Here is a 14,269-nt window from a genome sequence, read left to right on the forward strand (position 1 = left end):
GTTAATAGATCTTTTGTATAATGTTGATTACTGCTCATTTATGTCTGAGTACAACAATCAAGGTATTCTCAACATTAGTAAATAATGTTTAGGTGTTTTCATCCCACAATTTTTAAGGCAAAAGTGATAACTTTAGTAATGATCACCTTACTCAACTTAATAGGGTATTTCTTAGCTATAAGGTTACGTAAGGTTTGAAAAGGTAATTCCTCACTTTCAGAGTTTGTTTCTGCATATTCTTTTTCTTCATCTTCCTGTACTGGAGGTTAAACCAAGAGTAAAAAAGCTGATTTTCTAGTTTGTTTACAACTGGATACGGGGGCTGCTGTGCATGCATGCATCGGACTCATTTGGCAATAATTGTACTAGTGTCTACATTTACCCCACTCGAGGTCGATCTTGCAAGCGAACGAAGAACACCAGTATCTAAAACATTTTGCAAACAATCAACTTTAGTTGAAACTTTGTTCACCCCAGTAAGGTAGTTTCTTCCAAAATTCCCAGCCCAAGTTCCTTTCTACAGGGCCATCTGTATTTTAATGACCTCCCTCTCCATCCCTAAAACCTATGATGTGAGAAAAACTGCTTCCTCATTGGCATTTTTTGCTAATATGCAATTTCAGGAGATCCAGAACTTTACAGGTTGGTCTGGGAATAAAGTGTTTATAAGATACTACCTGGCACAAATCAAAGTAGCACAATGTGTGCATTGTACTTGGCTCATTCAGGGAACCTATGGAAGGAAACCGGGTTCAAGAAAAACATTTCATCTTGTCCCTAGATGGGCATCAAGCCTCTTCCTAGGGATTTTCTCTCATGTGGTGAGTGTCAGACTTGTTAGTTTTTCTTCTCATCCATAGACGCATGATTTGTTAATTTGCTGGTTTGTAGATGGTATACGAGTCTACTCTATGGTTACTCTGGCATCATTTCGTGGAGACCACACAGCACATTATCCTCAAAGAAGGGACGTTGACGAAGGAAAATCCCAGTTTTGGGAGGTGCCGTGTGGTCATAATCCAATTATAAAAGAGAATAGATAGGCACAACAAGCACCCCAGGTAGTGTGTTTCCAGTATTTAGTTTGTTCTTTGTGATGACAAGTTATCGGTTGTCCTATGTATTTCAGCATTAGAGGTGCTGTGATGGGTTCAATAGAGCTTGAATCCATTGGTCTTCCTTATACACTTAAAATCTTTGATACACTAGACCTGGAGCAAGGAAGATAGTATTTTTTTGGTATTTTTTGTCTGATTGGATTCCCTGTTCTATCCTTCAATAGAAAGTTCTTGGAGACCACACAGCAACTCTCCAACAAATAGGTCCATCTTTTGTCAAATCCCCTTTCATAATGAAATAAACAAAACAGTAAGAAATTGTATTAACTTTGATTGAAAACTTATACAGCGAATATAAATTAAGTAAAGAAAATTTTCTGTGATTTATTGATATTGACGTACTCAACTATGATAATGGGGAAACTTGCAAAGTAAGATGCACTGTGAATGTTTGTGGTAGACTGGCCTACAAATAGTAAGTATGAAAGTTTGGTATGGTAGAAATTAGTTTTATGTATCAATATTTTAATCATTTAATAGTTTGGTATGTTAGACATTAGTTTTACATATCAGTATTTTAATTATTTCATAGTGTAATTTTGTTATGACGTGAAAGTCCTTGGACTATTATTATTGATGTTTAGCCCAACTAGCATGTTAAAATTTTCATAGGCTATGATTGTGATTGTTTTGTGTAGCCTAATCAACTAGTTCAAATTTGGCAAATTGAGCAATTCATTTTATACATTAGGGCTTGCCCCCACTATTTTCAATATTAATCTTACCCGATGATCATGTAGCTGTCAACTCTGTTGCCCGACAGAAAAAATTTAAGGTCGGGATACGCCAGCGATCGCTATACAGGTGGGGGTGTACATCAACAGCGCCATCTGTCGAGCAGGTACTCAAGTACTTCTTGTCAACAAGAACTCAATTTTTCCTCTGTCGTGCCACCGGCAAGACCTACTTGGATACGCTGTTGTTTCTGGAGTTGTTTTTCACGATTTTTGTGATGTATTCGCTCTAGATTTTAGCCTTCGCTATTCAGGAACCTTTATCATTAGCTTATATAGCTTTTTGATTAGATTTGGATTAATTGTTAATGAACTTTGCTAGTTTTTGGATTTCCCCCCTGACTATTTCTGGAATTCAAGATGTCTGACCATTCTCAAGTCCCTAAGTACAGGCAGTGTAGTGTTAGGGCTTGTTCTAGGCGTCTTCCGAAGGCCTCCATAGATCCTCACACCGTTTGTTCCAATTGTAGGGGTAAATCCTGTCAATTGGAAGATCGATGTGAGGAATGCGCTGGGCTTTCGGAATTCGATTTTAACGAATTCCTAAAGAATGCACGTAGGCTAGAGAAGGATAGGATCAGGAGGAGTTCTTCTCGCTCTTTTGATTTTTCCTCTCCCCATGCCCCTCAACCTACTCCTTCCCCTGTAGTGGTGACTCCCGACCCTGCTACTAGTGCTCAACCCTCCATGGCGGATATGATGCGTGCCATTCAGGCTCTTGGTGACAGAGTGGAGTCATTAGCTAATGACCGTAATCAACTTTTGGCCGATGTCAAAGAGTTGAAAGTGCGAAGTGCAGTGGGAAGTGTAGTGAGTGCAAGTGAAGTGAAAAGTGTCAGTGTCAGTGTTGCGCATGAGGGTACTCCTGTACGTGCCAGTCGTCCTCCCAGTCCGGGACCTCTTGCAAGCTCCCAAGCCCAGGGGAGAAGCAATGTCGAAGGACCAAAGGGTTCGACAGGCCTTGATCAGCGTACGGATGTACCCTCAGTGGTTGCGGACGTATCTGTCAGAGATCGTCCCATCCACAAACAGACGAATGAGCCCTGTCATTCCTCGTCTGTGGAAGAAGTTTCGAGGAAGAAACGTTGGACCAAGGTCTCACGACCTCTCAAGCGTAAGGTCCCTTCCGAGCGAGTCCAACGGCCCAGGTGTAGCCACTGGGTCAGTTCGGACTCGCCGCAGTCTTCCGAAGACTGCACACCTCCCAAGAGAGGTAGAGTGGTTCCGCAACAGGCAACTACTCCGTCTGTTGCCGCACCAACCACGGTAGACCCTAAGTGGTCCATGCTGCAGACTATGCAGTCTCAGCTTGCTTCCTTCATGCAGGAGTATCGTGCTGAGAAGGTTGACACTGCACCTGTTAACCTACAACCTGCCACGGTTGTGCGCTTAGCAGATACTGCGGCTGCCTGCTCCCACACTCCACCTGTGAGAGCTCCACCACCGATGTGCAGTCGACCCTGCCAGATGCATGTTCATGCTGCACCCTCCGTTGACATGCGTGAGCTTCCGCATCAGCAGTGGGAAGGTGCTGTCGAGCTGCCGTGTTTTGACGCATTGCGGCATGCTCCGCAACTCATGCGGCATGCTCCCCAACCCACGGCAGTCCCTCCCACGCACCAGCACTCCGCTTTTGTTGTTGCCAGCTCGCAGACTGACCAGCAGCGGCATGATGTTGGATCCGCAGCAGCTACGCATGCACCCATGCTGCCGGATTCAGCCATTCAGCTTTCTGCTCCACCTTTGCCACTTCCTCCTCAGCTTTCGGATGATGGAGTATCTGATGACGACGAAGCTGCGCATTTGGACGATCCGCACTCCGACTTAGAAGAACCCAAGTCTACGCCTCCCTCCTTAGACTTTAGGAAAGTCCTTGCCCTGTTCAGGGACTTGTATCCGGAACAGTTTGTGTCTGCAACACCTCGCTCTCCTCCCTCCGAGTTTGCGTTAGGCATGCAGTCAGCAGCTCCTGCCTTCACCAAACTCGTTCTCGCACGCTCATCCAAGAGAGCTTTGAGGGTTATGGGAGAGTGGTTGCAGTCCAAGAAGCAGCTAGGAAAGACTGCTTTCATCTTTCCGCCTACCAAGCTTGCTTCCAAATCTAGCGTCTGGTATGCCACGGGAGAGGAACCCGGCTTGGGAGTTCCTGCCTCTGCCCAGGGCGACTTCTCAAGTCTGGTTGACTCTCCCCGCAGGCTGGCTATGAGACGATCTAAGATTTGCTGGTCCTTTTCTGACATGGATCATCTGTTGAAGGGAGTCTTTCGTGCTTTTGAGATCTTCAACTTCCTCGATTGGTGTTTGGGAGCTTTAAGCAGAAAGACTTCCCCTTCGGATAAGGACTCGGCCATGCTTATCATGTCTAGCATGGATAAGGCCATTCGGGATGGGTCTGGTGAGCTTGCGGCTTCGTACGTGTCGGGAGTGCTTAAGAAGAGAGACCATCTTTGCTCCTTCTTGTCTGCTGGGATCACTCCATGCCAGAAGTCGGAGTTGTTGTTTGCTCCGCTTTCCAAGTGTCTCTTTCCGGAAGAGCTGGTCAAGGGGATGGCTGCCTCGTTGATCCAGAAGGACACCCATGACCTGGTGGCGTCCTCCGCACGTAAGGCTAAAGCTTTACCTTCCGTGCCTAGGCCTAGGATGGACACACCAGCGTCTAGGTTCATCCCGCCCTTTCGTGGCAGAACCTCCAGCAGAGGAGGTACCCGTGCCGACAGTCATCGTGGCAAATCGAAGAAGGGTTCCAAGTCCTCAAAAGGCAGAATCTGACTGCCTACCTCTCCAGACAGCAGTGGGAGCCAGGCTCAAGAACTTCTGGCAGGCTTGGGAGAACAGAGGTGCAGACGCTCAGTCTGTGAAGTTGCTAAGGGAGGGGTACAGGATTCCGTTCTGCCGCAGTCCCCCTCTAGCAACTTCTCCCATCAACCTCTCTCCCAACTACAAGGAGAAGGACAAGAGGCTAGCGTTGCAACAAGAGGTGTCGCTCTTGCTACAAAAGGGAGCGGTAGTCATAGTCCGGGACCATCAATCCCCGGGCTTCTACAACCGTCTCTTCCTGGTAGCGAAGAAGACAGGAGGTTGGAGACCGGTGCTGGACGTCAGTGCTCTCAACGCTTTTGTCACCAAGCAGACGTTCACAATGGAGACGACGAAGTCGGTCCTAGCAGCGGTCAGGAAGGAAGACTGGATGGTCTCGTTGGACCTGAAAGATGCATACTTTCATGTTCCCGTCCATCCAGACTCCCAACCTTTCCTAAGGTTCGTCTTTGGAAAGGTCGTGTACCAGTTCCAAGCCCTGTGCTTTGGCCTAAGCACGGCACCTCTTGTGTTTACGAAACTGATGAGGAATGTTGCCAAATTCCTTCACTTGGCAGACATCAGAGCCTCCCTCTATTTGGACGACTGGCTTTTAAGAGCTTCGTCAAGTCGTCGCTGTCTGGAGAATCTCAGATGGACTATGGATCTGACCAAGGAATTGGGTCTCCTGGTCAATATAGAGAAGTCCCAGCTCGTCCCATCTCAAACCATTGTCTATCTAGGTATGGAGATTCAGAGTCGAGCTTTTCGGGCTTTTCCGTCGGCCCCCAGGATCAGTCAAGCCCTAGAGTGCATCCAGAGCATGCTGAGAAGGAACCGATGTTCAGTCAGGCAGTGGATGAGTCTAACAGGGACGCTTTCATCGCTGGCCCTGTTCATCGAGTTAGGCAGACTCCACCTCCGCCCCCTTCAGTTTCATCTAGCTGCTCACTGGAGAAGGGACATGACGCTAGAAGCGGTCTCAGTGCCCATTTCCGAAGAGATGAGGTCTTCACTGACGTGGTGGAAGAACAGCATTCTTCTCAAGGAAGGTCTACCATTGGCTGTTCAGACCCCCAACCACCGTCTCTTCTCGGACGCATCGGACACGGGCTGGGGTGCGACACTGGACGGACAGGAATGCTCGGGCACATGGAATCAGGAGCAAAGAACACTTCACATCAACTGCAAGGAGCTATTGGCAGTTCATCTGGCCTTGATAAACTTCAAGTCCCTCCATCTAAGCAAGGTGGTGGAGGTGAACTCCGACAACACCACAGCCTTGGCGTACATCTCCAAGCAAGGAGGGACTCATTTGAGGAAGTTGTTCGAGATCGCAAGGGACCTCCTCACTTGGTCAAAAGATCGAAAGATTTCGCTGGTAACGAGGTTCATTCAGGGCGACATGAATGTCATGGCAGATCGCCTCAGCCGGAAGGGTCAAGTCATCCCCACAGAGTGGACCCTTCACAAGAATGTTTGCAGCAGACTATGGGCCCTGTGGGGCCAGCCCACCATAGATCTATTCGCTACCTCGATGACCAAGAGGCTCCCGAGGTATTGTTCACCGATTCCAGACCCAGCAGCAGTTCACGTGGATGCCTTTCTTCTGGACTGGTCCCATCTCGACCTGTATGCGTTCCCGCCGTTCAAGATTGTCAACAGGGTACTACAGAAGTTCGCCTCTCACGAAGGGACACGGTTGACGTTGGTTGCTCCCCTCTGGCCCGCGAGAGAATGGTTCACCGAGGTACTGCAATGGCTAGTGGACGTTCCCAGGACTCTTCCTCTAAGAGTGGACCTTCTGCGTCAGCCGCACGTAAAGAAGGTACACCCAAGCCTCCACGCTCTTCGTCTGACTGCCTTCAGACTATCGAAAGACTCTCAAGAGCTAGAGGCTTTTCGAAGGAGGCAGCCAGAGCGATTGCCAGAGCAAGGAGGACATCCACTCTCAAGGTCTACCAGTCTAAATGGGAAGTCTTCCGAAGCTGGTGCAAGGCGAATGCAGTATCCTCAACCAGTACCTCTGTAACGCAGATAGCTGACTTCCTTTTACATCTAAGGAACGTAAGATCCCTATCAGCTCCTACGATCAAGGGTTACAGAAGCATGTTGGCAGCGGTTTTCCGCCACAGAGGCTTAGATCTTTCCTCCAACAAAGATCTACAGGACCTCCTTAGGTCTTTTGAGACCTCAAAGGAGCGTCGGTTGGCCACACCAGGCTGGAACCTAGACGTGGTTTTAAAGTTCCTGATGTCAGCAAGGTTCGAACCGCTTCAATCAGCCTCTTTTAAGGATCTCACATTGAAGACTCTTTTCCTCGTTTGCTTAGCAACAGCTAAAAGAGTCAGTGAGATTCACGCCTTCAGCAGGAACATAGGTTTTACATCTGAAACGGCTACATGTTCCTTGCAGCTTGGTTTTTTTAGCTAAAAACGAGCTTCCTTCTCGTCCTTGGCCCAAGTCGTTCGAGATCCCAAGCCTGTCCAACTTGGTTGGGAACGAACTAGAGAGAGTACTTTGCCCAGTAAGAGCTCTTAAGTACTATTTAAGACGTACAAAGCCATTACGAGGACAATCAGAAGCTTTATGGTGTTCTATCAAGAAACCTGCTTTACCGATGTCTAAGAACGCAGTTTCTTATTACATCAGGCTTTTGATTAGAGAGGCCCATTCTCATCTGAAGGAAGAAGACCTTGCTTTGCTGAAGGTAAGGACACATGAAGTTAGAGCTGTCGCTACTTCAGTGGCCTTCAAACAGAACCGTTCTCTGCAGAGTGTTATGGATGCAACCTATTGGAGAAGCAAGTCAGTGTTCGCATCATTTTACCTCAAAGATGTCCAGTCTCTTTACGAGAACTGCTACACCCTGGGACCATTCGTAGCAGCGAGTGCAGTAGTAGGTGAGGGCTCAACCACTACATTCCCTTAATCCCATAACCTTTTTTAATCTTTCTCTTGAAATGTTTTTTATTGTTGTTTTTGGGTTGTACGGAAGGCTAAGAAGCCTTCTGCATCCTGGTTGATTTGGCGGGTGGTCAAATTCTTTCTTGAGAAGCGCCTAGATTAGAGGTTGTGATGAGGTCCTTTAGTATGGGTTGCAGCCCTTCATACTTCAGCACCTAGGAGTCGCTCAGCATCCTAAGAGGATCGCTAGGCTCAGTAAGGAAGACGTACTTAAAAAAGGCAGAGTAATGGTTCAAGTCGACTTCCTTACCAGGTACTTATTTATTTTATGTTTGTTATTTTGAATAACTGATAAAATGAAATACGGGATACTTAGCTTCTAATGTTAACATGTATGCTGGTCTCCACCCACCCCCCTGGGTGTGAATCAGCTACATGATCATCGGGTAAGATTAATATTGAAAAATGTTATTTTCCTTAGTAAAATAAATTTTTGAATATACTTACCCGATGATCATGAATTTAAGGACCCTCCCTTCCTCCCCATAGAGAACCAGTGGACCGAGGAGAAAATTGAGTTCTTGTTGACAAGAAGTACTTGAGTACCTGCTCGACAGATGGCGCTGTTGATGTACACCCCCACCTGTATAGCGATCGCTGGCGTATCCCGACCTTAGATTTTTTCTGTCGGGCAACAGAGTTGACAGCTACATGATCATCGGGTAAGTATATTCAAAAATTTATTTTACTAAGGAAAATAACATTTTTCTCAGGATTGGCCTCATTAGTTTTCTTCATTTCTCTTATATAGTTCTCATTCTCAGGGTACTTTCATATATTGGCTGCTTTCCCTATAGGGGTTTTAGGTCTTTTAGCAGTCTAGCTATATAAACCTGTAAAATTTACATTTTAGTCTCGCCTTGCATTTTTCCTTGAAGTTGAAAGGAAAGTGGAGGTTTTGCCAGATGAGGGGTTTGAGTTTCCCTTTTCACATGGTGTGGCACACACCACTTTAACTAACTTTTTAACAAGCTTCAGCCAATGAAGCCAGCTGACATTAATTCCTACCCCGCAGGTACACAGAGGGTCTGATTGGTAACATCTCTGTCTGGTATTTGCCAGTGGGGGGGGGGGGGGGGGGTCAAGTCCCGCTCAGACTCGTTAGTGCCATTAGTGTCTACAACCATACCACCTTGTGAACTAGGTTTGGGTGTATGGGGAAGCCTATAGGTCTATCTGCTGAGTCATCAGCAGCCATTGCCTGGCCTTCCCTGTTCGTAGCTTGGGTGGAGATGGGGCTTGGGCGCTGATCATATAATATATGGTCAGTCTCAAGGGCACTGTCTTGCTTGCTAGGGCAATGTCACTGTCCCTTGCCTCTGCCATTCATGAGCAGCCTTTTAAACCAGGTCGATGAAGATCCAGGTGTCCAAGGGTGTATTTAATTTTAATGGGAGGCTGGAATTTCCCATTTGAGGTGGATGATGTATTATTAAAATTTTTTGAAGTATTAAAATAATTGTGAGGCATTGGAGGGAATATGAGATGAGCCACTCCCATATTTTGCTCATAGTATCGAGATCAAGCGCCTGTGATGGATTCCACTGCTTTCTCAAGAGATTTATCAAAAGACATTATCTTGGTCCCTCATCTGCTAACTTTCCAATTTTGTATTTTAGAATTACTACTGTATATCTTTTAAGTAACAGCTGCAGTTAGAATATTACCATGTGGAACTGTTCTAGTTGTAGACAAGTATTGGTGATACCATATGTCAGTTATGTCACTTGTTCTTGTTCCCAATGCTCCCTGATAAGAAAATCATTTATATTACAGGAATAATTGGGAGGACTTCACTCCATACACAAACGTATTATGGTTGCATTACATTGTGGATAAGATGATCAATGAGTGTTACTATAAAAATACCAAAGCCCGAATTCACAGAAGTGGGATAGCTATGCTCAGAAAGTTGAAAGACACCATTCTTGACTCCGAGAGTGCGACCGCATTTGTACTTAGAAGAGAATGCGGTATTTAGTAGTTTACTGATACATCAATTCAGATATATTTGGAGGTAAGTAATAAGTATTTGAATTATTTTTATTCATTAGTAATGAGTATTTTCATTTTTGTAATGGAGATCTGTTTACAATCATGAAGACTTTTTTTTTTTATTCCAATTCATCCTTACTTCAAAAGTTCAAAGTTGGAGCAAATGTTTTTATGTTGACCAGGCTGACATGAGTCTTTTTATAGTTTATATATGACATATTTGTTTTTGACGTTAATAGTTTATATAGGACATATCTGTTTTGATGTTGTCACTGTTTTTAGAATGATTTATTGTTAATTTATTCTTATCATTTATTTATTTCCTTATTTCCTTTTCTCACTGGGCTATTTTTCCCTATTGGAGTCCGTGGGCATATAGCATCTTGGTTTTCCAACTAGGGTTGTAGCTTGGCTAGTAATAATAATGATAATATAAAACACTAATGGCAATAATTGCTTTTATAAAACCCTATTATTTCAATGAAACTTCTTAAAATTCATGAGCTATTCATTCTTTGTATGAAAAGCTTGTCTATAAGTAAAGTAGCAATAAAAAGACAAAACTGTAAAGATGTATGCACAGTAGTACCTTCCCTTCATCTTCATGACTCAGCAGAACAAAGCCACAGTTTGGTTGCAGTCCATACGCTGTACATGCAGCTAAATTTTGTTCCTTTTTACCTCGATTCATTCTCATGTTAGGAAGGAGTGAGATTCACTTGAATAACAATTATGACTTATTTTGAAAATATGTGACCTCAAATGAAAGTATATCCTTATATGGTGTGTTCATTGCTGAGAATTTGCATTTTCTTTACATGGTTAGTGTAACATATTATTATTATTATTATTATTATTATTATTATTATTATTATTATTATTACTTGTTAAGCTACAACACTAGTGAGCAAAGCAGGATGCTATAAGCCTAAGAGCTCTAATAGGGAACAATAGTCCATTTAGGAAAGGATATAAGGAAATAGATAAACTAAGATAGAAGTAATGAATAATTAAAATATTTCAAGAACAATAAGGTTAGAATAAATATTTAATACATAAACTATAAAAACTTTAAAGAAACAACAATAGGAAGAGAAATAAGATGGAATAGTGTGCACAGGTATACCCTCAAGCAAAAGAGAACTCGAACCCAAGACAGTGGAAGACCATGGTACAGAGGCTATGGCACTACCCAAGACTAGAGCACAATGGTTTGATTTTGGAGTGTCCTATTCCTAGAAGAGATGCTTACCATAGCTAAAGAGTCTCTTCTACTCTTAACAAAAGGAAAGTAGACACTGAACAATTACAGTGAGCAAAGAAAATTTGGTATTTTCAGATGTATGAGGACAGAGGAGAATATGTAAGGAATATGCCAGACTATTCTGTGTACGTGTAGGTAAAGGGAAAATGAACTGTAACGAGAGAGAAGGATCCAATGCATTACTGTTTGGCCAGTCAAAGGACCTAATTACTCGTTAGCGGTAGTATCAAAGAAATCAATGCTTTCTTATCTGGAGATACTTAGATCTGTTACAAAAGCTAATGGAAGTGAATTAAAGAATAGGTGAAAAAAAGTTAGCTTGGGGTCAGATCACATTTTTTCAAGGGTGAACACCTTCGTAGTTTTATTTCTGTTGTAGCCAAGCTTTTCATATGAAGAATGAATAGCACAAATTTTATGTAAACATTGGTATAATGAAATTTAATCTAAAAATTAATTTGTGATATTTGATAGTAAGGTACAATTTTCATCTACTTCTATCTGAAAATATTTTTTTATCCATTGTTTTACAGGTTGTACAGATATAAAATCCTGTAGGAGATTTACCTAGAACATCATCTCAACTACCTTTGGCAGATAGGTGTTAGTCCTAATTCTGAATTAATAGGAAATATTTACTAATGATGATAGTTTATATACGTCAAGTACATTTATAATTATTCATTGCAGACAACTTTTTCTTTGTATTTTTGTACATTTGTAAATAGAAATTTTAAGTTTTCCATAAAGGTAATAAAGTCAAGATTATTTATTTAACCCATCCATGTTAAGTTACTTAAGGGGCTCCTGTACCTGGCAGCTAGAGAATTGTCAATCTTCAAAAGTTTATTGAAAGCACTCAATTCTTCAAAGTGATACCTTTCATTAACAATATTTCTCTGATTAAATGTAACGCCTTTGTTCTTACTTCTTTTCTTCCATCTTGCTGCCCAACCTCTAAACTATTACTTGATACTGCAACTGGGAGTTTCCCTCAAATGTAATTGGTGCTGAATGGGTTTCCAAGCCCTAGTGCTCGGCCTTATGGCTCAAAGTTATTTATGCTGCACATACTACATGTAACTTTTTAAAACTCAAAGCATTGTTTTTTATTGGGAGCTTACTTGTGAGAAACATCTATTTCTACAGTTGCACAAGATATTTTAATGATTCAGACCTGTGTTAATAATTTTGAAGTGTAAGCTTTCCCACCTTAAAAAAAAAAAAAGAAAGAAAAAAAAAAACACTCACTCTTGTATATCCCTCCTCTCCAGCGGCTGGTTTGTGGTACATCGCCCTTTATTGGGAAGGAAATCAGCTCATACTGGTGCATTCAGGCTAAGCGCTCCATATTTTTTTTGGTCACCATCAGATGCGGACTGACCTCTTCCGCCCATTTATTTTGTGTTTTATTTCATTTGGTTAGTAGTATTTAATGCAAGATTATATAGGTATGTTTTCCTATTGTTTTAGAATATGTTATATGACAAATTTTTTATGAAAAGGCTATTATTAGAAGACATTTCATTATGTGAATGTTCTTAATACCCAGGAAGAAACTTTTGGGATATTTCAAGATTGTGTCTAAAGACTTCAAACTCAAAGTGATGAGTCCAATCTTAAAGTGGAAATAAATGAGCTTCAATCATAATTCATTACAGCTAGTTATCGATCTATAACTGGGTTAGGTTACGAGAGATAGGTCGTAAATCGATCTGGACGTAAGTTGATCTTATGTTAAATTTCTGTAGGTTTAATATGCTGTCATAATACTTTATTCATTTTAGTCATATCATTACAGTATTTTCTTACTGTATATCATTCTATAATTTTCTTGGTTCATAGCATATCATAGTTTTCATACAGTTTGTTTATAGCTATTATTATCAGTTATCATGTGAATCTCTCTCTCTCTCTCTCTCTCTCTCTCTCTCTCTCTCTCTCTCTCTCTCTCTCTCTCTCAGATGCCTTATAATACAAACATATAGCAGAAGTAATAAGAATCTTTGTTTCCTTACAAAGTATCTGATAAATACTACACTCAAAATAAACTTATACTTGGCTTAAATCTGTGTTAGATCATAGAGACTAAGGCTTTAAAACATGTCGTTGCTATATCGTCAGGTGATTCGTAGCTTTAGCAGATAACATTATCACATTCTAAAAAAAATCAGGGTTTTAAAATGTTAATTGCATTTTATTAAAGCATTTTTTACTCCTTTATTCTTTTAGCATTTTAACAATCAACAATAACTGGCTTTCTTTTTACATTTGGTTGTGATCAGTTGATCTCAAGCTGTCACCAATGTATCAAGAATATGTGCGCATACGAATAGCAGAGTAATATTTATATAATTTCTTGACCTATTCAAATATCTTTGTAATGAATATTACATCAGCACTAGTATGTTATAGGATATCATAGTTTTCATATAGTAGTTTGTTTAAAGCCATTATTGTTACCTATCATAGGATTATGTTTCTCTCTCTCTCTCTCTCTCTCTCTCTCTCTCTCTCTCTCTCTCTCTCTCTCTCTCTCTCTCTCTCTCTCTGGCGTGCCACAGGATACGGTATTAGCTGCACTGCTTTTTGTTATTATGATCTGAAACATAGACTGTAATGTTAAAAACTCTGTAGTGAGAAGTTTCGCCGATGACACAAGAATAAGTAGAGAAATTACTTGTGATGAAGATAGGAACTCACTACAAAGAGATCTACAAAATATATGAATGGGCGGAGATAAATAGGGTGGTATTTAACTTCGGTAAATTTGAATCGATAAACTACGGAAACAGAGAAGGAATGGTATGTGCATACAGGGGACATAATAATGAGACAATCACAAACAAGGAAGCAATTAAAGACCTTGGTGTAATGTTAAACAGGAATATGTTATGCAACGACCTAATAGCAACACTGTTGGCTAAATGTAAAGCAAAAATGGTAATGATATTCAGACACTTTCAAACAAGAAAAGCTGAACACATGATTATGCTTTACAAAACTTATATACGTAGTACACTCGAGTACTGCAATGTGATTTGGTACCCACACTACCAAAAGGATATTGCACAAATAGAGAGTGTACAAAGGTCCTATACTGCTAGAAGAGAAGAAGTTAAGGATCTTGACTACTGGGAAAGACTGCAATTTTTAAAACTATACAGTCTAGAAAGGAGAAGAGAACGCTACATGATAATACAAGCATGGAAGCAAATCGAAGGAATTACTGAAAACATCATGGATCTAAAAATATCAGAAAGAGGAAGCCGAGGTTGATTAATTGTGCCCAAAACTATACCAGGAAAACTAAGAAAGGCACACAGGACATTAATCCACTATGCACCAGCATCGATAATGCAGCAACTATTTAATGCGCTGCCAGCTCATCCAAG

At 41.8% G+C, this 14,269-nt stretch overlaps 1 protein-coding gene across 1 annotated transcript in view; it reads left to right on the plus strand.

Annotated features, from left to right (window-relative positions):
• The window catches only part of Haspin (haspin), a 120,303-nt gene extending 108,666 nt beyond the window's left edge, over nt 1-11,637 (plus strand). The window contains exons 13-14 of the mRNA XM_068372596.1: nt 9,392-9,632; nt 11,408-11,637. Of these exons, the coding sequence (XP_068228697.1) occupies nt 9,392-9,596 (205 nt within the window). The 3' untranslated portion in view covers nt 9,597-9,632; nt 11,408-11,637. The remainder of the gene's footprint in view (nt 1-9,391; nt 9,633-11,407) is intronic.
• Nucleotides 11,638-14,269: the final 2,632 nt, after the last annotated feature.

This window comes from Palaemon carinicauda, chromosome 4 (assembly GCF_036898095.1).
Source record: "Palaemon carinicauda isolate YSFRI2023 chromosome 4, ASM3689809v2, whole genome shotgun sequence".
NCBI classification, from domain to species: Eukaryota; Metazoa; Arthropoda; class Malacostraca; order Decapoda; family Palaemonidae; genus Palaemon; species Palaemon carinicauda.